The sequence below is a fragment of the Chrysochloris asiatica genome, unplaced genomic scaffold, assembly GCF_000296735.1.
Source record: "Chrysochloris asiatica unplaced genomic scaffold, ChrAsi1.0 scaffold00038, whole genome shotgun sequence".
Lineage (NCBI taxonomy): Eukaryota > Metazoa > Chordata > Mammalia > Afrosoricida > Chrysochloridae > Chrysochloris > Chrysochloris asiatica.
Window position 1 is genome coordinate 22,589,660 of NW_006408556.1, and position 27,402 is coordinate 22,617,061.

A 27,402-nucleotide genomic window follows, 5' to 3' on the forward strand; every position below is an offset into this window, starting at 1 on the left:
ATTCATAAGACAGCCAAGAATTTTAACATTATTTCCCTTCTTTTACCCATTCAGACTATGCCTCAATCCCTGTATCACAGAGCCATGTTTTTCCAAGGTTGAATAAACATCAGTCTTTACCTCTGTCCCAGAAAATAACTGGCTTTTAATGCAATTGAAGAGCCCACTTAGCTTGTACAGTAAATAGCTTGAAGACCTTTTGTTGAAACAAATGCTGAAGAATCCTGAAAATATCTCAAATTTCACCAAGCTATCTGGAATTTCAGTTAATAATTATTGCTTATCTTTCAGATTTAGATGAGAACAAAGAATAGCAAGAACTTCCTGAAACAGATCATCTAAGTAGAACTCAAATTTTCTAATCAGATGAGTATTATTTGCTATCTTAAATATATTTTGGAAAAGATAAGGTATAAATAAACAAAAAATGTTTTTCAAATGTTTAATGAGCTGGATTAGGACTTGAGCATGAACTTGCATAGTAACCATATATTCAACTTCCCTTCCCCTCACCACTCAGTCACCAACAATAAATAAAACTATAAAAGCAAACTTAAATACATCCCTCCTGCTTTCTTAAAAAGGGTAAAGTTTTAATATTTAATTCCATTTGTAGTCCTTTTGTTTTCACAACAGTACATATCTTCTTTAAATAGTGAAGACTTGAATCTTTCTTATGTTCAAATGGTCTTTTATTATTTACTATTTTTCTCTCCTTCATTTGTTACTTTTTCTTCTTCTAGCCTTTTCATCATTTGAATGGAAAGTCTCCTGAATCTATTCTTCAAATCTATTATCATTTTCATTTTTATTTCATTTGGTTTTAACAGAGATTATTCACTCTTAATCCATCTCAGGAGAAAGATGAGGCTTCTGCTCCCATAAAAATTTACAGTCTCAGAAACCCTATACAGAGTCACTATGAGTTGAAATTCACTCAATGGCAGTGGGTTTTGTTGTTGTCGTCATTGTTGTTGTTAAGTGCTGTCAAGTCGGTTCCCACCCATAGCAACCCTGTACAGGATTTCTGAGGAGCAGCTGGTGAGTTTGAACTGCCAACGTTGTGGTTCAAACAGACTTTGCAGTCCAGCACATTAACCTACAATGCCATGGTTTTAATTCATCGATTGATTTTTTGTTTGTTTTCAGATCAGGTTTTCCTTTATAGATGTGGAAAATAGATTTATGTGTATGTGTATTATTAAAAGGCATTTCAACCCCTAAAGAAAGAAGAATCGAAGACTAAAGACTTATTTTATGATAACATTTAATCAACTGAAATTTTATACAAAATGGAATTTGATTAGGCAGAATCTGAGCTCTCATTGCAAATAGTGAGCATATAAATGCTAAAGCAAAGACATAACATTCTAATAAGACCATTTGAAACATTGAAACACAGCTACAAAAACACCATATTAAGCCTTACTTTTAGGAACATTTCATTCATTTTTCTTATACGTATTTCTTAGCATCGATTAGGATTTCCTTGGTTTTAGTTTAATAATCTTTGGGAATTGAGACTTAGTGCCTATGTTCAGAAACTAACCTAACACTAAACCTGGGAGCATAGTCCCATAGTCTCAGGGGCCATGATGGCCAATTGGCATCACAGAGTCCACAAGACAAGATAATGTGCTATATCCTACTTTGGTAAGCAGTGACTGGGATCTTAAAAGCTTATGAACAGTCATCTAAGGCGCAACTATTGGTGTCTCCCTATCCAGAGCAAATAAGACTAAAGAAAGTAAAAAATGCATGGAAACAATTAATCCAAAGGAGTAATGGGCCTTGTGAACCCCAGCTCCATGACCCTGAGAACAGAGGAACTAGATGGTGCCTAACTACCACTGCTGGACAATCTGGAAGGGATTACAATAGGGTGGGAGAAATATGTGGAAATAAACCACAAAACAATAAAAGGACCAGGCTTACTTGTCTGATAGAGGTTGGTGAAATCCCTGAGATTATGGTCTTTAGACACCCTTCAGACCTGTACTCACTCAGAGGCTCAACTTTCAGGCCTACATGGTGAACAATAACCAGAGAAGTATGGACTTCTTAGAAAATGCAGCCATACAAGATTAAAAGGGCAGCATTTGTGCAGAGATAAATCTCAGAAGGCAGGAAGAGATAAGAAAAAGAATGAATGGAAATGGTAAATACAGAAAGAAAGTGGGAAGAGTGCATTGTGGAGATAGCATTCAATGTCACAAAACAAACTGTGTATAAATTGAATAATAAAAAAAATTCACTCTGTAAACTTTCACCTAAACCACAAACAAAAAAATGCTGACATAATTACGAAGTGTTGATTTCTATGTCATCCTACCTCTGTTGGGAAGATTGCAAAAATATACACAGGAATGTCCACCCTGTATTACCCTATAAACTGTCATGGGCATTCTGGGAGTCCTGGTTAGAAAGCATCTGACCATCTGTTTTGTTTTTTTTGGAGGGAGGGACGGGATCACAAACTTCACTAAACAATCACTGAGTATTTAGAGATCTCACTAGAAGTAAATTCATTTTCACATTGGCCTTTGAGACTCAGGGTCTGTCCACTTTGATCCATATTTTCTTTGCATGTTGCCTTCATTCCAGACAATTGGAACGGAATCTGGAGCATAGGAATGATGCTTATATTTCATGTTCCAGATGGTTGTGATATTCATGGAAGCGATTGTCATGGTCTCTCAACCTAGGAAACTTGAAAGAGAATAAGATTAAGGTACTTTATACAGTTTTTTTTTTCCCACTGGGTCTGCCAAAAGTTACCATTGAAATAAAAGGTTTTTGTTTGTTTGTTTTAATATTAAGAACTAGAAATAAAAACTGTTTGAAGTGGGGAAAATAAGAACTAAAATATTTAACCCATCCATCATGACTATATTTCCCAAACCGGTTTTCCCTGAAAATGTTGCGCAACAAGCATGTTACTCTTAAGCTTTGCAGGAAAAAAGAAAAAACAGGGGGAGAGGGTAGAAATGTTAATGAAATAGAGGGAGAAATAGAAGAACAGAGGGCGACTGATACTTTGTTATTTATATAACACCTGTAATAATACTAACCTCTTGATGGGTATTCACTGAGATCCTTCAATATTACATACTTTACCTGTTTTTGCCTACTTTTACATATGGTATAATTATGAATCGGGCTGCTAATCTCACAGTTAGCAGTTGGAAACTACCAGCTGTTCCGCTGGTGAAAGATGAGGCTTTCTGCTCCGATAAAAATTTACAGATTCCAAAACCCTGAAGAGGGTTGCTATGAGTTGGAACTGACTCCATGGCATATAACAACAACAACAACAACAACAAATAAAATCCCACACTATTGACCAGAGTCTCTATTATTTTTATGAGTAGCTCTTCTATTGCTCTTAGAGGAGTAGGAGGGCATTTGTCACCTGAATTCTGTCATTTTTCTCATCTAGTTTTTGCATTGGTAAAAAACATAACTTCTGATATTATCAGCCTGAATACATTTCTTAGCCTCTATAAATATGGAGTTTATTCAATTCCATAACATGGCTTTCACACAGATATCTAGGTTTGAGGCAAGCAAAATTTCACTAGTGGAGTCATCACTGAAATTCTTGTGTGAAATGCTGTACCAACTGCTGAAATTGGTTCTCATCAAGTGGATTCCAACTCATGGCGACCCCATGGGTGTTAGAATAGGACTGTGCTCCATAGAGTTTTCAAAGGCTAAATTTTTGGAAGCTTATCTCCAGCCTTTCTTTCGAGGCTCCTTTGGGGAGTTGTTAACCACCAACCTTTTTTTTTTTTTTTCTTTTAAACAGCTGTAGAGAATTTATTTTGGAACCAAAATAATTGTTTCTTTTTTAATGTTTTATTGTGAATTATGTGATAGTTTACATGGGAGAACATTAGTTTTACATTCATCCTATCATATATCATTTCATTGCCATGGTTGCAATCCCCTCCATGCATCATCAACCAATAAAAGGGTATAAACTCTGCCCGCCTGCCCGCCCCCCCCCCACCCCCGGTCGTCAGCACACAGCCCCTCTTCCTCTCTGTGTCTGAAGTCCCCAGCTGCTCCATCTCTCCATGTCACTGTCTCTGCCTCCATCTCAGGCATCACTGCTTCTCTGAGTAGGGTCCTGCTCTACACTCTTCTTTCTTCCTGGTCCCAGGGACCTCTACTCTTAGACTGCAGAGTCTACCTTTACATTTGCAAATATCACAATCAGTGCTGATAACAATTATTCACTATTGTATCTCAACAGACCTATCCTCATTTCCTTTCATCAACCTGCCTAGACAGATTGGATACTACTCAGTGGAGATTCTACCTTCCTCCATGCCCTCTGGATCTAGGTTCCCTCTTGAAGGCTTGTAAGCCAGTCACTTCTTGCCTTTGTTGTTGTTGTTGTTGTTAAGTGCCGTCGAGTCGGTTCCGACCCATAGCGACCCTGTACAGGGTTTCCGAGGGTGTAAATCTTTACGGGAGTAGAAAGCCTCATCTTTCTCCCGTGGAGCGGCTGGTAGTTTCGAACCGCTGACCTTAAGGTTCACAGCCTGATTCGTAGCCACTACGCTACCAGAGCTCCTTGCCTTTGTAGCCACCCCCAATTTGGGTAGCCAATGTCCAAGTTGCCCATCCCTGTACCACCAACCTTTTAGCTAGTAACAGAACGCTTAATCATTTATGTTACCAAGGGATTTAAGAGGACTGTACAATACCTCCCAATAAACAGAGTCATTGTAGCAGTCCCAGTCAGAAGGCTGCTCCCAGAGAGGTAATAAAAGAATTACACCTGTGAAGGCAGGGGAAGGTAAAATGACATGTTATGATGCTGAAAAGGAAAATATATGTGAATAGTAGTTAGAATACTATTATAAACTCATTTTGTGCTTGCATGGTAACTTACTGCCAGATTATCCTATTTATTAGTTAAATGAGGGAAGAGCACAGGACACAGGGAAATGATTACTTCTAATGCTGACCTGTAATCAGCCCTCCAACAATTGCTGTTCCGATAGAAGCACCCAGTGCAAAAGCCTGATTGACCATGGTAGACCTAGGAAAGCAAACAAAGAGAAGCATGGTTTTCCTGGATACCAGCAAACTAACCTCACATTTTAAAGGCATAGATGCCTGCCATCTTCTGACCAGAGTACAGCATTACACAGTAACAAATGTAAGCATTATGATTTGCCTTTACTTTCATATTTTTATTTTCTTTGAAACTTTTGAGCAGTGATTAAAATTTTTTTTCTCTTAGAAACATTTAATCAAGAACAATCTTTTGATTTGTCTTGAGAAATGATCAGAAGATCTTTAGAAAGGGTTCAAAACTAACAATGTGGTACCAGGTTCTGATCCCTTTTATGATTTAGTCAACAAATATTTAAACCTCACATCTAGGTACCAAGGATACAGTAATGCTCAAAACAAAATTAGGTTCCTGTCTTTCCTCACTTCATTTCAGTGACGACAATTACTATGATCAATAAGGTTAGCAAAGCTAATCTCTTTGTTGTTGTAGTTAAGTGCCATTGAGTCAACGACTTGACTCATAGTAACCCCGTATAGGGTTTCCATGGAGCAACTGGTGGGTTTCAACTGCTGACCTTGTGGTTCACAATCCACTGCTGATCCTACAGCGCCATACCATTAATCTCTTTATAAGTCTATACCTAGGCCTTCTAATTGTGATCCATCCCAGCATAGAGTACAGAGAAAAGTCACTGAAGATAATAAAGTAAAATTTTACATGTCATCTTAGAAGTAACTGTGTTAAAATAAAATTAGTGAAAAGAAGGTCATGGCTTCAGGAATGGAAGAATGTAATAATAATAATAATAAAAGGAAATGTTACATGAGTTACAAATGAACTAGGAATGTATCTCCTTTGATGCTACCAAAGTACCTTATGCATATAAGGCAACTAATAGCTGTTGAAAGACTGACAGAGTCCAGAAAACAACAGCTAGAAAATGAGAGTTTGCTGGTGATTCAACTTCATCGTTCAAGCAAGAGAATGCACTAAACTTAGATTTCTTCCCCTTCTTTTTTTAATTTGCAAGTCGACAGTTCGAACTCACCAGCCCCTCATTGGAAACCGGATATAAGGCCTCTATGAGTTAGAACCTACTTGATGGAACTTAACAACAATAGATTTTGAAGGATTTGGAGAACTTAAAGGAGACCAAGAGTTTTTGTTTGTTTGTTTTTATAGGCTATGGGCTTAGAAATTTGTTTTAAAAAATTCAGTAAAAACAAACAAACAAGAAAACAACAAACCAAATGGTGACATTAGATGCTTTTATTAAAAAGTGAACTTTATCCTCTCTTCTTCTTTGAATAGTAGATACACATATCTGAACATAATTTGAATAAACATGCAAATCATTAAAAAAAGTAAGAAATGTTCCATGATCAGACACGTTTGTAACTGGGTTTAACAGAGTTGTTAGTTTCAACAACTCTGTTAAACCCAGTTTAACAAAAATATCCTTCAAGAATATTAATTTTCCTTTGTTCTATACTTACCAAGCCCCTTGGTGTAGAACTGACAACAAGTACTGAACTGCTAACCACAAGTTTGGTGGTTCAAACTACCAGCTACTCCATAGAAACTCTAGAGACGGTCACATTAAGTCTGAACCAACTCATTGGCACGTAACAACAACATGATTACCAAGAAATCTGATTTGCATTTTATTAATCTGAACAGACTCATTTGAATAAACATCTGGTGTGAGACATAAGTGAATTTAGCCACATGAATGAGTCTTTCAAGGTTTGCTGATCCTGCTGAGTAAGTTGAGCCTGTGTTGCTAAAAATTGTTCAGTGAAAAACTGGACCTCAACCATGGAACTACCCAAAGGTAGCCCACCTAGAGAGGCTGAGTTTATGAGAGCTAGATAAATATGTTTTATTACATCTATGAAACTGGTCTAGGCATGATGCTCAGGATTTTCTCCAGCACTTAACAACAACAACAACAAATCACCACTTAGAGTGTTTGCATTGTGTGCACAAAATAAAATTTAGGAGCTGAGCTCATTGACTCCTGTTTTCATGTGCTTAGTGTATGTTGAAAAACGTTAGTGTTTGGTTTCAACAACCTGTTAAGTTAGGTCCTGGAGAGAACCAAAAGAAAGTATACGTATTTCTCAATGGGTTTGACCTCCAAATGTACAAAAGGGTTAAAAAAAAAGAAACTACCAAGGAGGCCTTTTTAAAGTGTTGAAGAGCAAAGATGTCAGCTTGAGGACTAAGGTGCGCCTGACCCAAGCCATGGTATTCTCAATAACCTCATATATATGCGAAAGCTGGACAGTGAATAAGGAAGACCGGAGAAGAATTGATGCTTTTGAGTTATGGTGTTGGAGGAGAATATTGAAAGTGCCATGGGCTGCTAACAGAACCAACAGATCTGTGTTGGAAGAAGTGCAGCCAGAGTGCTCCTTGGAGGCCAGGATGGCCAAACTTCATCTCTCATACTTTGGACATATTGTCAGGAGGAACCAGTCAATGGAGAAGGATCTCATGTTTGGTAAAGTGGAGGGACAGATAAAAAGAGGAAGACCCCCCAGGGAGATGGATTGGCAAAGTCGCAGAATCAATGGGCTCAAGAGTTGCAACAGTAATGAGGTTGGCCCAGGATTGGGCAGTGTTTTGTTCTGCTATGCATAAGGTCACTATGAGTCGGTACCGACTCTGGCACCTAACAACAACAACAAACCAAGAAGAAATGGATCAATCTTACACAAGGAAGAGAAATAAAACTTTATATTCAGATAAGTTTTATTTACCTTTTTCACTACTGATGTCAATGAGGTTAAATTCTAAACTTTTAAAATGGAAGGTAAGTTTTTCTTTTCAAATTATCCAATTCTAATTAAGTACTTACCCTTTTCAAGCACACTTTTACCTTTTCTTCATGATTTCAATTTGTTTTTAAAATTGAGTGGATTTCTTCATAACCTGGACTCTATGGTCTTTCTGAAGTCTTGGTGAGGTGCTATGGGTTAATACACTGAATTGCAAGGTCGGTTTGAGCCACAAGATAGGTGGTTCAAGCTCACCTACCACTCCTAGTAAACCACATACAGGGTTGATACAAGTTGGAACCAATTCACTGACACTTAACAACAACATAATTTTTCTAGCTTTCTGCTTAGATGATAGTCAAATTGTTTATTTGTTATTGTTTATTGTATAAACAGGACAACTGATGACTTATCACTTTCATTCTCCAGGGTTTGTTGGTATTAAGTACTATCATGTCAGTTCCAACCCTCATAGAGTTTCCAAGGAGCGACTGGTGAACTCGAACTGCCCATCTTGCAGTTTAAGCTGACTTTGCAGTCTAGTGCATTAATGTACAGTGCCACACTAGAATTCCAGGACTCCTGGGCCTAGCTGTTTCTTTGGTTATTTAGCTAAACACTACGTCATCACCTCTCCATGTCCCCAGTGAGAAGAATCTCAGCCTGTCAGAGCTAGTAGAGATTTTAGAGATATTAAAGGATAAATAATATAATTCATTCATGTTATAGAAGACAACACTGGGAACCAGAGAGATCGACTGACTTGTCTAAAGCCACTTAAATAACAGCAGAGTTGTAACTCTATGTCAGGCTTCTTAATTTCTAACACCCAAATGCTTCCCACATTATATTACCTCGTTCTTCTTTGCTGTAGGTTCAATGGAAATGATTGTTTATTTTATTCACATATACCTATTCCTCAATTTTGTCAGTATCAAGGAAAAGAGCAAGTTGACAGTGATCTGACTGTGGTAATCTAATTCCCCTAATTACTAGGAAATGATGAACTCAGATATAGCAATGATTGTGAGTCTGGTGCAGGATCAGGCAGCATTATCTTCTGTTGTCAATAGCATTGATATGAATCAGAATGGACTTGATGGCACTCAACAATAGTAATAATATTAGGAGATAGTTCACTAAGGTAAAGATGTCTAAATTATCATCATAAATTTAAAAAATAAGTTAATAACGCCAGTTAAAACACCTCTTTCAATTCAATTCTATTCTCCCATTTGTATCTCTCAGACTACAGTAAAGATAATATTTATGAACAGTGGCCTGGATTGCTTAAAAGAAAACTGTTTCATTGTTGGATGAAAATGATTCTTTCACTCACGTGCTAGATGCTCCCATGGCGATAGCCACAATGCTTGCAAGACCTCCTATCACTCCAGGCAAACCGTGCAGGTTATGGACCCCACATGTGTCTTGAATCCTTAGTTTAGTAGCAACAAGTGGCTAGAATTGTGAAAAGAGGAGGGATTAGTATTGGTGTGGCCTTGTAAGATAAGCACTGGACTGCTAACCATAAAGCCCACAGCTGAAATCCATAAGTCATTCCTGGAAACATTATACATGGTCACTATGAGTCAGAACCAACTCAGCAGCACTTAACAACAACATAGCTGGAAGTAAAATGAAAGTACAGGACTCATTTTCCTTACAGACCATTCTCTCATCCATATCTGAAACCTACTTCAGTCAAAGAATCTGAGTATACTGATGGCAAAACTGACCACTATCATCTGTAGTAGATGGATATGAAGGTAAGCCATTGTTTCACCTACTGATGACATCTGAAATTCCCTTAAAACAACACAGAGTCCTTAATTATACAAAATAAAGAAACAACCACACACTTCAATGAAACTGCTCCTCAGGAAAGTTACACAAGTATTTAACACTCAGTTCATACTAAGCTATAAATAATTGACATCAGATTCTTTACACAAGAGGAAGTCAGGAAAAAGGTACAAACCACTGGAATGTGAGTTGTATTTTTTAAAGAAAAGTGAATGGTTCACAGTGGTGGTTATAAAAGGAAACCTCATAGTTTTGCTCTGCTAGTGAAAGGTGAGAAGATGGTGATGGAGAGATTCAAAGTTTGACTTAGAAGGTCTGCAGTACTTACAGTCAGGAACTTAAACCCAATCACAGAGACAATTCCTGCAATGCTACCAATGATCATTGAGCCATATGGTTTAATTGCCATGTCTGCACAAGTGCCCACAGCAACTCCTCCAGCAAGGGTGGCATTCTGAATGTGAACCTGTGTGGAGGACAGAAACATGGATGAGGTGAAGCGAAGAAGGATGGGAAGAATCTTGAGTTCAGAGGATTCCTAGCATGGTCTTAGTTCAAGGAGTTAATTACTTTTTTTTTTTTTTTTTTAAAGAGAATTTTTTGTATTTACAGATGTTTCTTCCAAGCAGTTGGCACTCATATATTTCTTCCCAGTACTCTTTGACAGTAGATGAGTAATCAGTCCAGAATGACTATTAGTGGTAGAAATTTCCAGAAATCAACAGGACAAGTTACTGTGTGAGGGTGGATTGTACACTGGAGCAGTGTGAGACTCTTAGGATGTATTTCTAGTAATCAGGATAAAAAGCAACCTCTGACTGCTGTGTGCCCTGTATTGTCGACTATATTCCGATATCTAAAGAGGTAATGGAGACACTTTGACATGCTACACTTTACCTAGCAGCTTCTTTCTCAGTTTTCCTATACCGAGGAAAGGGGAACCCATTTATTGAAGGGGAGACGTTATTAGTATTTTTAAAAAAGAACCACTGAGCTGTGCATATATGATTTTGTTTTTCACTTTTTCCATTTGTCTCTCTTGAGAAAATTTGTAGAGGATTTAATACATGTCTTTAATCACACTGAAAAAAAGAAAACCCTTTTCCTCCCTCAGGCCAGAAAAGGGGAATGAATGACTGATCTCAGGAACACTCCAACTTGAAGGTCATTTCTTTAGCTCACAGGTATGAACCTCAAAACACCAACTTGGGAGATAAATATTAAACTTTTCATTTTTAATAATTTTAGACTTATGTAAAGTTATAAAAATACTAGAGTTTTCATGTATCTCTCCCACCCAGTTTTCCTCAATACTAACACCTTGCATAATCACAAACTAGAAGATTCACATCAGTATAATAATGTTAACTAAAAAACTAATTAGAATTTCTCTCATTTTCCACCTGATTTATTTTTAGCTTTTCAGGATCCTGGTGGTGGTGGTGGTTATGTGCTGAAGAGTCGGTTCTGACTCATAGCGACCCTGTACAGGGTTTCTGAGGCTCTAAATCTTTATGGGAGCAGAAAGCCTCATCTTTCTCCTGTGGAACAGCTGGTAGTTTTGAACTGCTGACCTTAAAGTTTGCAGCCCAATTCGTAACCACTATGCTACCAGAGCTACATTACATTAATTATTATTTCTTTGGAAGAAATATTTGACATGTAGAAAACAGATGCATTTTGAACCATCTCATTTTCCTTTTCTGTTCTTAAAAAAACATGTTTCTTAAGGAAGATTTTTCTAAGAAATTGGAGGCAGTTAGTTATAAAGAAATATACCTTAAGTCTGAGTCTTGATATGGCACTGTAGGATAAGCACTGGACTGCTAATTGCATAGCCAGCAGTTCAAACACACCAACTGATCCTTAGAAACCCTATTCAGGGTCGCTATGAGTCAGAACTAACTTGATAGCATGAAGAATAACATATTCTGTACTAGAATATTAACTCTTTGAGAGTACTTTGTAACTTACCAGTGTGCAAATTTATTGAATAAATGAGTGAATATGTACTCTTTTTCTTTTAACTAAAAAAAAAAAAAAAAAATCTAGAGGGTATTGCCTTAGTAATGATGCAGCCATGGCTGACTCCTCTGAGCAACTGTTACATTGCTAAAGGAAATTTCCCCAGCAGTGAATAGGGTCCTTACCATATCAAGCTTCCCTCCATGCTCAACAAGGCTGGAGAACGCATAGCTTGTGAGCACACAGGCTGCGAGAGACAAGTAGGTGTTTACGATGGCCAGGTACTGCTTGTCCCCGGCTTCAGCAATGGCAGAATTAAAACTGGGCCAAAATATCCAGAGGAAAAGAGTGCCTGCAGTAAACCCCAAAAAGGATGTTAGCTCGGAAAATAATGACAATCTGAAGGATGCAATTTACCTCAGGCATTGGGAGTGTCTGTACTTTTTGGGTTAGTTATCTAATAGTTGGGAGCAGTCTTTGGTGGCTCATTGGGAGAATTCTTCACATTCATACCAGATACTCAGGTTCAATTTCTGACCAAATCACCACGCTGCTAGTCAGCAGAGTCTTGTGTGTTGTTGTAATGTTGAACAACTGTCAGCAAATACAGACTAAAAGAAAGACTTGGCGTTTTACTCCTGTAAAATAAGTCAATAGAAATCCTATGGCTCACAATAGTCTGATCACATTTTGGATGGGGTTGCTGAGAGTTGGGGCTGACTCTATGACAGCTAATAACAACATTTAAGAGAAAAGGAGGTACAGAGAGCCAGTTTAAGCAAAAGTAGTATTCAAGGATGCCCCCGGGAATGTCTTCACACCTGTGATGGAATTAACCTCCCCTTGTGTCTAACCAAATAGACATGACCCAGGCCATTTTATTTCTACTTACCAATCATTGCAAACAAGTCTGAGTGGTACACAGATTCTTCATTATCATGCCCTCCTCTCAGGCCAGGTCTGTATAAGATGCGTGCTACGGTCAAGCCAAAGTAGGCACCAAAGGCATGGATCGTCATCGATGCCCCAATATCAGAGGCCTGGGGGACACAACAATAAAAATGAAACAGACTCTCACCACAGGAGGACAGTCAATGAAATAACTACTTCATTGGTTGCAAACTTTAAGAGTGATAGGAAGACAAAGGAGGATAAAAAAAGGCAGTAAATTGGAAAACAGAGGCTTTGGAATACAAGTAACTTGCTTTCAGTTCTAGCTTTATATATTTTTGTGATGTGAATTTAGACAAGTTACTACATTTCTATCAATCTCAAGTTCTGTAAAAGTGAAAAACTATATAACATAGTTGAGATTTAAATGAGACAATGCTTGTAAAGTGTTAAGATTCTTGTTGTTAAGTACCTTTGAATCGGTTCCAACTCATAAAGACCCTGTATATAGTTTCTAAAGAGTGGCTGGTGAGTTTGAACTGGTGATATTGTGGTTAAAACCAGCCTTGCCGTCCAGTGTTTTAGTGGGCAATAAATACATGTTAAGTTACTTCTCCAGATAAGGGAAATCCTCAGCTATGTGCTGCTTTTGTTACTTAATAAAGATGCTTTGCATTCACTTAGCATAGCATGGTTAAAGCTCACATAATTGGAACTCAAAGACATGATGGGTTAAAAGCCAAATTTTCCCATTTCTTTTACCACTTTGGTGTATAAAAGTAAGAGAACCAGCTGATGCCCAGAACTCAATTAAAGAGAGGTATTTATATTTATACATATATTTATATCTCTCTTTCAGATAGAATGAATTTGGCTCAAATTTTTGTGTTTTCTGTCTCTACAGGACTGTTTCATGCTTTATACTTCTGAAAGCATGGAAATGATACAAATTTATTTATTTAAGATTTTCAAATTGAAGTTAAAAGGGTCTCCTGGTTATATTATTATTGTTGTTGTTGATGACAGATGTATTACCCTCAAAAAGCCACACTTTGTTGGAGTGACGTCTTGGGAACAAAACTATATTCATGTCAGTAGAAATGTCGGCAATCTTTAGCTTCTCAGCCACCATTAAGCCACTTTCCATCTGGGAGAACTTGACTTATTTCATGATGGCAGGGGTTTCACGAGTGTGGGAAGAAGGAACTAGTCATTCTTGGACTTTAAAAATAGCATGTATATTTTTGTCTCTCTCTTTTATTTTTTTTCATGGGCCATATAAATTTATCCACTTAATAATTAGCCAGCTATATTTGATCAAGGAGTCCTGGTATAACACTGTGAGCTAATGCACTGAACTGCAAAGTCATTTGAACCACAAGGTTGGTGGTTCAAGCTTACCAGTCACTCCTTGGAAACCATACATAGGATCACTATGGGTTAGAAACAACTGGCCAGCACTTAACAACAGCAACATATTTGGTCAAACATTTAATTAACTCATCCCTAACATGATGGCTAAGGAGTTCTGGTAGTCTAGTGCTTACAAGTCAAAATGCTGAACTCAAGGTCAGCAGTTCGAAACTACCAACCAGCTGCTCTGTAGGAGTAAGATGAGACTTTCTGCTCCCCCAAAGATTTACAGCATTAGAAACCCTATGCAGGGTTGCTATTAGTTGGAACCGACTCCATAGCACATCACCACCACCGATGTGGTGGCTGGAACTGCAGTTGCCTTGGGAAGGCCAGACAAAATGATTTCAAGAGTCTTAGATGACCCTCAGGCCAGATGCTCCCCACCTTTAGTCTGTATAATTTTCCTTCCCACGAAATCATCATCTTTTATTAAGAAAACTTTTTTTTATTGTGTCTCTCTTTAAATGCCCACATACTCATATTTTTACATAAAAGAACTACCAAAATTTAACCTTTATTTGGCCAACACACATAGTCTAAATTAAACACAACCCAACTCATTCTTTTGCTGTCAAGTTGTTCCAATTACACAGTGACCCTAAAGGATAAAGGATAAAGTCTATTGGGGTGCTAAGGTTGTGATCTTGATGGACGCAGATTTTCACATCCATTTCCTGCAGAGTGGCTGGTAGGTTCAAACCACTGACCTTTCAGTTAGTAGTCCAATACTTAACCACTGTGTCACCAGCCACCCTACAGACCACCTATTGGGTCTTTATCTGGCCTAATTACTTGACAGACCCATCTTGTACTAATAAACTCCTTTCTCCTTGCTCAAGCCATACTGGCTTTCTTTTAGTTACACGTTATTAATCCATAACTCTGTTCTTGCTGTTGTTAAGTGCTGTCGAGTCGATTACCAACCCATAGCGACCCTGTATAGGGTTTCCGAGGAGCAGCTGGTGTGCTTGAACCACTGATCTTGCAGTTCAAATGGCTTTGCAGTCTGACGCATTAACCCATAGTGTCATATCAGGACCCCATACCTTGATTTAAAATGCTTTTCTCCTTATTTATGTTTGATAAATTCCAACATATCTTTGAGGCCCAGCTCAGAGAGGCTGCCCTAGAATCTGAATTGGGTCTTTTAGTTATACTTTCTCATAAATTCCTCTACATATTTTTCATAACATATATTACAATCTGTGAAGTCCTGGTGTGCTGGACTGTTAATAGCAAGGTCATCAATTCAAACCCACCAGTCACTCCTCAGAAGCCCTGTACAGAGTTCACCATGAGTTGGAACCAACTCAATGGTGCTTAACAACAATGATTACAATTTGTAACAATAATTACATTTGATTATTACATTTCACAACAACAACATGTGTGGTTATTTGTCTGATATCTGTCTCCTGCAGTAGACTTTAAATTCTGTAAACGATAGACAACACAATTATTTGGTGCCTCATTGACTCATCTAGAAAATTGTCAAAAATAATTTGCTGTTGAGTTAAATGTTAATCATAAGAAAAATCTTGGAGAGTGAAATAAACTATTCTAATTATCCTTAGGGAATCAATGGGATTTTTGTGGAAAAGAATAAATTTGACCTGGATCTTAACAAAAGCCTATTCACCTGGTTGTTACAGTTGTTGTGTGTAGTTAAGTTGGATTTGACACATAGCAACACTTTATAGTGTTTCCAAAATCAGCTGATGGGCTTGAACCATGGACCTTGTGGTTATCAGTCTAGTGCTCATCCTACAGCACCAGGGCTCATTCATCTAGTAGCTAAATTGTAAATTGGAAATGATTATTGGTAGGCAACATCCTTGTTGTTAAGTGCTATGGAGTCAGTTCCAAGGAGTAGCTGCTGGTTTTGAATTGCTGATGTTGTGGTTAGCAGTCTAATGCTTATTCTACAGTACCATACAAGGACTCCATGGCAACAGAGTGTAATGAAAAGACTTGTGGAGTTAGAAAACAAATCTGGGTGTGAATCAAACTTAGCAAAGTCTGTGATTATCTGTATAAATAGTAACAACAATAAAACCTACATTACAGTGTTGAAAAGATGAAAGAAGACAAGGTATGTAAAGTCCTGGTGTGGTGCTGTAGGATAAGCACTGGACTGCTATCTGCAAAGCCGGCAGTTCGAACCCACCAATAACTCATTAGAAATGCTATATAAGGTCACCATGAGCCTTTAACAACAACCACCTAAAAACCCAAGTAAACAAAAGACACTCAACAAATTTTGGCTAATTCTTACTATTTGTTGTGGAATCACTTTGACCAAACTTTAAGTTCTGGTGTCAGACAGGTTTATCCTATCAGTGAGCACTTGCTATGTGTTATTGCCCGAAGGGGTGCTCAAAACCAGAGAAGTATAAATCCTTTAATCCTTACCTTGAATATCTCACCAACAAGATATTCGTTGCCAGCAAAGACAGCAATTTCAATAATGGTCATGATCAACATTTGGATTGGGCTTATTTTTCCCAGGACAGCTCCAAAAGAAATCAAAACTGTAGCTGTGCTGAAGTCTGCATTTATCATGCTGAAGAGAAAATAAAGACTCAAATGAAAAACAATAAATGCATACTTAAAACTGTAAGCCATCAAATCTGATTCATGGCGACATCAGGCGTGTGAGGGTAGAACTGTTCTCCACAGAGTTTTCAATGGCTCAGTTTTTTGGAAGATATCCAGGCCTTTCTTATGAGGCACATCTGAGTGGGCTGGAAACTCCAGCCTTCTGGTTTGTACTCAAGTGCTTTAACCATTTGCACTACCTAGGGCAGGGGTGGGGGACCTTTTTTCAGACAAAATTTATAACATCATTCAATGGTCCATACAAAATTATCAACTTAAAAATTACCCTGCTGTATTTGGTTGAACATTTACTTAACTCACCCCTAATGTGATGGCTGAGATGCCCTGGTAGCAGAGTGGTTACAAGTTAGGCTGCTCATCTCACAGTCAGCAGTTCAAAACTACCAGTGATTCTGCAGGAGAAAGATGAGGCTTTCTGCTTCCATGAACATTTATAGCCTCAGAAGCCCTGCACATGGTCACTATTCGGAACCAACTCCATGGCCCATAATCAACACCACCACCAAGTGATGGCTGTTACTGTGGTTGCCTTGGCAGGCCCAGACCAAATGATTTGTGGGTCTTATGTGACTTGTGGGCTGGACATTCATCACCCCGAACTAGGGACTCTAATAAATTATATCATCATCTTACCTAGAGTGAAAGAAAGGTTCCTCTCTCCACCAGCATCCCAGGCCTACTCTTATCCTCCCAACTTACTCACTCATCTCTTACCCTCAACAGATATTGCTTCGTTGTTCTACGTTTCTTTTGTTTTTACTTTATCATTTCTTTTTTGTTAGGGTTTTAATTTATTTATTTTCTGATCTGATAAATGGATTATTTCATGGAGTGATAGTTTACTGTTGCACAACAAGAACATTTAAAATACAATTTTAGAAGAATAACTAATGGTACATTCTTTTCTCTTGTATCTGAGAAGGAAGAAATAGTAATTTTATGAAGAGGATTTCTTGAACTTGAAAGTCAAACTCAGTTGAGTAAGGCATTGGTTTGGAATATTTGATTCTGACAATGTTCTATTACCAAAGAAGGACGATTTTCCAGCCAGTTCAGAACTGGGGTGACAGGACGCTAGGTAGAGCAACAATTGTTCAGAAAACTTAATGGCTGAAACAGGAGGGATGCTCACTTTTTTATTCCAATGTGAACTTTCTGTCCATGGCTGTGCAGGATGCCCTGAGCAATTGTGCCCCATTGGAGGCCCAGAGCAGCAATCAATAAGTTGATGCCCACACTGCTGAAGCCATATTTCTTCAAGAATGTCATGAGGAAGCCAAATCCAACGAATATCATAACGTGGACATCTTGGAACACTGGAAAAGAGCAGAGGAAAAACAAATCTGTGTTGGATGAACACTGAGAAGGTGATGTTAGCTGCTGCTGAGTCAGCCCCACACTCATGATGACCCCTGACTCAGTGGAAAGAAATGCTGTCTATTCTGTGCCATTTCCAGGACCATTTGCAAATCAGACCGTTGTGATCCATGGATCTTCACGGGCTGATTATTGAAGTAGATTGCCGGGCTTTTCTTCCTAGTCCATCTTCATTGGGAAGCTGAGACTTATTCAACATCATTCAAGCCCCCACCGACAGATGAGTGATGGCTGCCAATGATGTTCATTGGCTGGAAATCAAACCTAGGTCTCCCACTTGGAAGGTCAGAATTCTACCACTGAGCAACCATTGTCCCCTAAGAAAATGTCCCATCACATTCTATGCCTTTTATTAAATACTACTCTGGTAGCATAGTGGTCATGAATCAGGCTGCTAACCTCACAGTCAGCAGTTCAAAACTACCAGCTGTTCCACTGGAGAAAGATGAGGCTTTCTTCTCCTGTAAATATTACAGCCTCGGAAACCCTGTACAGGGTTGCTATGAGTCAGAACCAACTCCACGGCACATAACAGCAAAAACTTTAGAATGAAACATCAAGAAGAGAGTGTTAATTAGGAAGCAAAAAAGCTGGGTGCTAGTGCCAACTTGACTACATATCAATCATGAGACCTTAAGAAAGTTGCTAAGTATTTCCCTTTTTCACTAGGCATTAACTATCCTGATGTGCCCTTGATGCGTTCCACAAAGGGGTTTCCATTACTTCCACGATAACAAGAATCATCTAACACTTCTCATTTCTCACACCAACTTTTTGTATGTATGTCAGCTTTTGTATTTGATATACTATGTTTACATTTATTTAGTGTGCAGCACACTACAGCAGTTAATTACTTCCTGAGGTTTCCATTTCCTACACTGGATTGTGAATTTTCTGATCAAAAGGATTAGATCACATTTGTCCTTTACTCCACAGAATTGGCCATAATGGTCTGCATATGGGAGGAGGAGCACTAAGTGTTTGATGGATATATGAATGAGCTAAAATCTCCACCTATAAATTATGAATCATAAATAATATCAGTTATTATTTATGGATAATAAACCTACTCACACTATCCACTCACTGACATCAAGTTGACTCCAGCTCATATTTCTCATATTTCAAGTAGAACTGCTCCTTAAGGATTCTGATACTCTAAATCTTTTGGGGAGCAGATAGCCTCATCTTTCTTTCACAGAGTGGCTGGTAGGTTTGAACCTGGTTAGCAGACAAGTGCTCAACCCACTGTGCCACTAGGCCTACTTCCTGGAAAACTAACCAGATTATGATTTGATGTACATAGGATACTTCTTTGTTAGCACTTTATAAATTATGAAGCAGCAAACAAACACAAAGAAGATAGTTTTCTTATTGAGATGAGACTATTAAACTTGATATCTGAAGATTTGAGCTCAGATCCTCCGATTCCGATAAAGAATTGTATGACCTTGGGCAAGTCACTTATTCTATGTGCGTTCCAGTGTCTCATCTGCAAGATTGAAAAGGCCCTATTTCACAGGGTTGTCTTGAGTGAGATTACCTGTGTGGGAGGACTTGTAGGTGATAAAACATGATACAATTAAAACACATAATTAAATAATAGGTAGAGGAAATGCAGACTTTTCCCTTAGAAAACTTACCTTGTCGAACCATGCAAAATTGCTGATTTTTTAAGTGGAAAATGTTTGGCAATTTCATACGATCCATCCTAATGGATACGCAAAGCAAACTGAAACCAAGTTAGAAATAAATGCAGAATCAGAGAACAAAAAATAAAATATTTAAGTGCTAAATTAGCATTAGCCATTGTGGTCAGAGGTTTCAGTGGAAACAGGTAATGGGAAAGATAGGCCTGGAAAAATGTCCCAGAGGAAACTGATTGTTATGGATTCCCAAGTGATTCCTATAGATGTCCGGGTGATTCTCAGGTGTACATATGATTCACCTGGAGAACTTGTTAAACAGAAAATTCGGACTCAGTATATCTTTTGTGGAAATGAGAATTCTCAACAAGGGTTAGACCCCAAATGAACTGGTTTGAAGCTTTAGTTGTACCATCGGTCTTAAGTGGCAGCATGGTTGAGAATGGGAGATTATGGGGCTCCATTCCAGCTTGTCTACTCTAAAGGGTGCTGTGTTGTACTACCCAGACTCCCTTTTCAGATTAAAGCACCTTTTACCTTTATTTGTCCCTTTTACCTTTGTTGCTAGAGATGCTGTCAGGTGACAGTTCTCAGCTCTCAGTCTTTCCTGGGAATTGTTCTTCTGTTATTCAAGGTTACAACCTTCCCCATGGTTGTGCATTTAATGACTGATTCATTTGAAAGACCCTTTGCCCCAGGTAAAGACCCATTTCAGCTTCAAAGCTTCCTTTGGGGCCAGCTGAGGCCTACTCCCTGTGTCTACTCCCTGTAACACAAATGTTGATCCTAAGAAAGCTCCTTAATTCGTTTCCTTTAGGCTAATGTCTATATCCTGAAGAACTCAACCAGCAACAATTTTCCTATGGGATTCACCTGCCTTAATAAGCCTTTCCTGATTTTCTTCCTTGCCACAACTTACATTTTTAAAAACTTTGTTACACAGGTGTAATTCAATGTGGCAGTTATTACATTCAGATGAGATGAAGATGCTGGCTTGCAAAAGGTGCTCAACATTTGAAAATGGCCCCCTGCAGAATTTTGATGACTATTTGAAAAGCTACTGCTCATTTGTTAGTTTGCCATACTGTGGTGGCTTGTATGTTACTATGATGCTGAAAGCTATGCCAATGGCGTTTTAAATACCAGCAGGGTCACCCATGGTGGACAGATTTTGGTGGAGATTCTAGACTAGAGAGGTACACCATTTCTCAATGGTTGTTGTTAAATGCCGTTGAGTTGGTTCCGACCCATAGCAACTCGGTACAGGGTTTCCGAGGGTGTAAATCTTTACGGGAGTAGAAAGCCTCATCTGTCTTCCGCGAGAGCTCTCAATGGTTAGGCACTTAAAACCTTATGACTAGCAATGGGACATTGTCTGATATAGTGCCAGGAGGTGAGTCCCTCAGAATGGAAGGTACTCAAAACAGGGCTGTGGAAATGTTGTCCCCTCAAAACAGAATTGACATGAATCATGTAGGATCTTCATTTTCTGATTGGGCACAATTCAAAATGAGCAGAAACAGCTAAAAACATTCATTAATAATTGGAATTTGCAATGTATGAAGTATAAATCTAGGCTTATTGGAAGTCATCAGAAATTAAATGGAACAAATAAACATTGATGTCCTAGGCATTAGTAAGCTGAAATGGACTGGTTTTGACCATTTTGAATCCGACAATCATATGGTTTACTATGCGGGATGACAAACTGAAGAGAAATGCCATTGCATTCATCATAAAAAAATCATTTCAAGATCTATTTTGAAATACAATACTGTTTGTAATAGGATAATATGAATACACTTACAAGGAAAACCAGTTAATACTACTACTCAAATTTATGCACCAACCACTAAAGCCAGTGTTGATGATGAGATTTAAGAATGCTATGAACTTCTCCAGTCTGAAATTGATACAGCATGAAATCAAGATCCATTGATAATTACTAATAATTGGAATGCAAAGGTTGCAAACAAATAGGAAAGACATGTAGTTGGAAAATTTGGCTTTGGTAATATAAATGATGCTGGAGATAGCATGATAGAATTTTGCAAGACGACACATTATTCATTGAAATTATCTTATTTCAACAACATAAATGGCAACTAAACATGAGAACCTCACAAGATTGAATACACAGGAACTAAACTGACTATATATGTGGGAAGAGATAATAGGGAAGTTGCATATGACAATAGAGACAATAGAGAAGTTCAGTATCATCAGCCAAAACAAGGTCAGAGGCCGACTGTGGAACAGGCCATCGATTGCTCACATGCAAATTCAGGCTGAAGAAAATTAAAACAAATTCATGAGAATCAAAATATGACCTTAAGTATACCCCACCTGACTTTAGAGACCATCTCAAGAACAGATTTGATGCATTAGACACTAGTGATGGGAGACCAGAATAGTTGTGGGATGACATTAAGAATAGCATCCATGAAGAAAGCAAAAGCTCATTTAAAGATAGGAAAGAAAGAAAAAACTAACATGGATGCCTGAAGAGACTCTGAAACTTGCTCTTGAACACAGAAACCAAAGCTATTGGAAAAAATGATGAAGGAAAGAAACTGAACAGAAAGTTTCAAAGGGAAGCTTGAGAAGAAAAGTATAATATTATAATGAAATGTTAAAAGACATGGAGTTAGAAAACCAAAAGGGAAGAACACACTCAGATTTTATCAAGCTTAAACAACCGAGGAAAACACATCCAAGAGGGCTTGAACTACTTATTGATGAAGATCAAAGAATACAGCTTTCAATATAGATTGAACCTCAAAGTAAAGAAAATGAAAATATTCACAACTTGACCAATAAATAATATGATGATAATGGAGAAAAGATTAGAGTTGTCAGAAATTTCATTTTGCTTGGATTCACAATCAATACTCACGGAAACAGCAGTCAAGAGATCAAACAATGTATTGCATTAGGTAAATGTGCTGCAAATTACCCTTTCAAGGGTTAAAAAGCAACTATGTCACCTTGAGGATTAAGGTGTGCCAGACTAAAGCCTTGACATTTTCTTTCTTTTTAAACTTTTTATTGCGAACCGAGTGAAGGTTTACAGAACAGATCATTAGTTCCACATTCAATAAATCACTGGAGAATCTGTGCCGTCAGGTTCATATCTGTCTGTCTCTCCAAAGCTACTTGAAAATGTTCACGTTGGCCATGAGGTGCCTAGCAGGCAGTGTGTTTGCCAGACTTCTTTTTCCACCCCTGCTCAGCTTCTCTAACCTTTCCTCTGAAGCTCAGGGTTTCAGGATTATCCTATGTATCTGTTTTATTGGGTATCTTTGTTGTAGAGGGTCTGTGTAGGGTGTCTGCTCGTCTGCCATTTCACCGGAAGTCAAGCCACAGTATTTCAATTGCCTCATATGAGGTGAAAAAAATGATACATTTGAATTACGATGTTGGAGAAGAAGACTAAAAGTACCATGAATTGCCAAAAGAACAAACATCTTAGTCTTGGAAGAAGGGAGGATGGTGAGATTTTAGACTCTTGTGCGTTGGACATGCTGTTAGGATATCCCACCTGTCCTTGGGGAAGAACATCACGCTTGGAAAAGAAGGTTAGTGAAAAAGAGGAAGAGCTCCAACAAGATGTATTGACATAATGGTAGAAACAATGGACTCAAACATAATAGTTGTGAAGATAGTACAGTGTTGGACCCTGTTTCTTCTGTTGTGCATTGATTCACTCTGAGTCAGAACTAACTCAATGACACCTAACAACAACATTTGAAAAGTGTCCCTTAAAGGAATGAGGTCTTACCCTGAAATATTACCTTTGGTGATAAATAATTTGGTTTAATAGATTGAGTCAGAAGGGTTCTTTGGTGGTCTAGAAGACAGGATAACATTTGTGTGGATGCAGCAAATATAAGAATGAAGAACATCAGAAAAGTAGACCAAATTCATCATGATTCTGGCACATATAATAATACTGCTCACTCTTGCTATCTCATTCATACATTGAACCTCTTGGCCACTTTGTTGCTCATCAGAGCCTCCTTCTAGTAAGGAATGTGAAGCAGGTAAGAAAGGAATCAACAAATGTCTGAAAATCAGCTCCTCCAGTAACTCTGAGGCTGTCTCCGTCTGTGAGATAGCAGACTGGCAGCCAATCTCACCGAAGTCAGAGTTCTGGATGTCCCAACGTGTCCTCTAGCTACCCAGGGGCCTGAAGAATTGGAATTTTATTTGACTTGCTGACAGGAGATCAACAACACTAACTACTAACCTCAACTTATTGGTTTCTGTTTTGGTTTTTGAAATATATTGTTATTGTTAGGTGCCATTGAGTCAGTTCTAATTCATGTTGTTGTTGTCAGGTGCCATCGAGTCGGAACCGACTTGTAGCGACCCCATGCACAGCATAATGAAACAATGTCCGATCGTGGGCCAACCTCACTACCGCTGCCACACCTGATGCCATCAATGATGCCACCTGGCCGATCCATCTCGTTGGGGGTCTTCCTCTTTTTCTCTGACCCTCCATCTTACCCAGCATGACATCCTTCTCCAGAGACTGTTCCCTCCTGACAATATGTCCAAAGTATGAGAGACGAAGTTTAGCCATCTTGGCCTCCAAGGAGCACTCTGGCTGCACTTCTTCCAAAACAGATCTATTGGTTCTTTTGGCAGTCCATGGCACTTTCAGTATTCTCCTCCAACACCACAACTCAAAGGCATCAATTCTTCTATGATCCATATGAGGTTATTGAAAATACCATGGCTTGGGTCAGGCGCATCTTACTCCTCAAGTTGACGTCTTTGCTCTTCAACACTTTAAAAAGTTCCTGTGCAGCAGATTTGCCCAATGAAATACATCATCTGATCTCTTGACTGCTGCTTCCGTGAATGTTGATAGTTGATCCAAGAAGAATGAAGTCCTTGACAACTTCAATCTTTTCTCCATCCGAACCCTGTTAGAGTTTCCAAGGAGCAGCTGATGGATTTGAACTGCGGACCTTGTGGTTCAAAGTCCAGTGCTGATCCTACAGTGCCACACCAGGTAGTCATACATAGTCAACTTTCTTTTGAAATCATTTTACCACCATAGAATTTTGGTAAGTAACATTTGGTTTTGATTGTAGAAAAAAATGGAGGGATATTATTGTTGCTGTTAAGTGCCGTCATGTTGGTTCCGACTCATAGTGACCCTGTACAAGGTTTCCAAGGCAGTAAATCTTTACAGGAACAGAAAGTCTCATCTTTCTTCCGCGGAACAGCTGGCAGTTTCGAACTGCCGACCATGAGATTAGCAGTCCGATTTGTAAGCACTATTAGAGTATACGAAAGCTTTTATTGGTTAGCTGGGTAGTGCAAACAACATGCTTGGCTGCTCCTCAAAAGGTTAGAGGTTTGACACCACTCAAAGGAGCCTTGGAGGAAAGGCCTGGTGATAACTTCCAAAAAAATCAACCACTAAAAACCCTATGTAACACAATTCTACTGTGACATATATGAAGATTTAATGAACTGATTCTGACTTGAACACAGCTATTTCACTAATGATCTCTAAGACTAAATTTTCACTCTAAAGGAAGATTTGTATTAGATGCTGTACAGAATCTCTTTTAGTTCAAATGTTTGCGTTATTTTATATACAAAATATATTTTTATTTGAATACTAAGGCCCAAAGAAGTTAGTGATCTATATATACATATTCACAAAGCTAGAATAAAAATAAGAACCCAGTTTTATTTTACTTTGCTTATTTCTTTTTATCATAGTCCGCTATTTTCCTAATCATGCCTTTCTTTTTCTTAAAGAGCTGATGTTTCTTCTAATGTTAACTAATTTCAAGGTGTGCAGTACTTAGCTTATTAAAAAAAATTAGAAAAATAGCAACAAACACTAATCTTGCAATGTCTCACACTGGAAATAAAAATTTTTTTAAGTTCCGTCTTCCTCTACTTTCATAAAAAAACGGACACTTGATAAGGTGGGAGGAATTTCATTTATGGACTGTGCCCCATTTTTTTCCCATGTTGTTCTTGTTAGGTGCCACTGAGTTGGTACCGACTCATAGCGATCCTATGCACAACAGAACAAAACACTGCCTGATCCTGGGCCAACCTCATAATTGTTGCCACAATCAAGCCCACTGATGCTGCCACTTTCCCAACCCTTCTCGCTGTGGGTCTTCCTCTTCTTCTCTGACCCTCCACCTTACCAAACATGATATCCTTCTCCAGCATCTGTTCCCTCCTGACAATATGTCCGAAGTATGAGAAATGAAGTTTGGCCTTCCTGACCTCCAAGGAGCACTCTGGCTGCACGTCTTCCAACACAGATCTGTTGGTTCTGTTGGCAACCCATGGAACTTTCAATATTGTCCTCTAACACCATAAGTCAAAAACATTAATTCTTCCATGGTCTTCCTTATTCACTATCCAGCTTTTGCATGCATATGAGGTTATTGAAAATACCATGGCTTGGGTCAGGTGCACCTTAGTCCTCAAGCTGACATCCAAGAATAATGAAGTATTTAACAACTTCAATCTTTTCTCCATTGATAAGAATGTTGTTTATTGGTCCAGTGGTGAGGATTTTTGTTTTCTTTATGTTGAGATGTAATGCATACTGAAGGCTGTGCTCTTTGATCTTCATCAGTAAATGTTTCAAGTCCTCTTCACTGTCAGCAAGCAAAGTTGTATCATCTGCATATCGCAGATTGTTAATGAATCTTCCTTCAATCCTGATGCCATGTTTTTCTTCATATAATCCAGTTTCTCGGATTATTTGCTCAGCATATACACTGAAAAAGTATGGTAAAAGATACTCTGGTCTAAGTTTAGCTATTGCTTTTCACCACAAGAGGGCTTAAAACCTCCTCTATTCAAGTTGCTAAGGAATGCTTACAAAGTTGTGAATGCTTTTGACAAATAAAGACTACGAATAAAAGATCCAGATACAAAGATTTATAAACAATTAGGATTGTGCATTATATTTCATTCCAGGTGGGAATCAGCAAAGGGGCTTAGTTTTGCCATGGAAGGCTCTGCTATTGAAGCATTGAAGTATCCTTTTTGTCTAGGAAAAAGGGGTTTCTTTAGTTATTTGAACTGTGGGGAGATTATCTAACCAGTTTAAAGAATCAGTGATTTTCAACAAGTGTTGATTTTACCCTCTAGAGAACATTAGGTGATGGTGAAGATGTTTTTGGTTGGTGGTTGGTGCTACTGGAAGGCCAGGGATACTGCTAAACATTCACAATGCACAGGACATGTGCCTCAACAAAGAATATTCTGGTTCAAAATGTTTATACCACTGATGCTAAGAAACTCTGACATACATCAGACTACATCTTTAAGGATTCAGAGTGCTATAAAACTTATCTTTAAAAGTTTTAGACCAAATGAGAAAATATTAGCTAGATAAATATACATTTTCTGTTTAATCAGACAGATTCTGATCTGTGTTTGGAGCTAAGATTGAAGTTGAATGGAATAAGATTTCCAGTTTTCTTTCTTCTCTTCCGTGCTACTACCTGATGCCAGAGTACACAATATTTTTATTTCAAACATTGTCCTAAAAATTAGTAACAAAATGAATTGGGATATTGAAAAATATAAAAATGAAATTACTCAAGGTATTGTTGTTATTGTAAAGTGCTGTCAAGTTGGTTGTAATTCATAGTGGCCCTGTATAAGGTTTCTGAGGAACCTTATGGGTTTGAACTGCAGACCTCAAGATATTAGAATCCTACATTTTTCTTACAGTTCTGGTTTCCTAGCTGAAATAAATTTTTTCCCTTCACATTTTAGGGATGTATCACACTGATCAAGAACCCCGAAACTATTGCTCTAAATTAATCTTTAAACCTTAAACCAAAAATATTTTCTGAAGTCA

The 27,402-nt window shown here is 38.2% G+C and overlaps 1 protein-coding gene across 1 annotated transcript in view; it reads right to left on the bottom strand.

Moving 5' to 3' along the window:
- Nucleotides 1-2,640: 2,640 nt before the first annotated feature.
- The window catches only part of RHAG (Rh-associated glycoprotein), a 39,871-nt gene continuing 15,109 nt past the window's right edge, over nt 2,641-27,402 (bottom strand). The window contains exons 2-10 of the mRNA XM_006860616.1: nt 17,645-17,828; nt 16,306-16,456; nt 12,479-12,626; nt 11,772-11,938; nt 9,950-10,087; nt 9,155-9,276; nt 4,980-5,053; nt 4,716-4,789; nt 2,641-2,709 (exon numbers count right to left, since the gene is read on the bottom strand). Coding sequence (XP_006860678.1) covers nt 2,641-2,709; nt 4,716-4,789; nt 4,980-5,053; nt 9,155-9,276; nt 9,950-10,087; nt 11,772-11,938; nt 12,479-12,626; nt 16,306-16,456; nt 17,645-17,828 — 1,127 coding nt within the window. The remainder of the gene's footprint in view (nt 2,710-4,715; nt 4,790-4,979; nt 5,054-9,154; nt 9,277-9,949; nt 10,088-11,771; nt 11,939-12,478; nt 12,627-16,305; nt 16,457-17,644; nt 17,829-27,402) is intronic.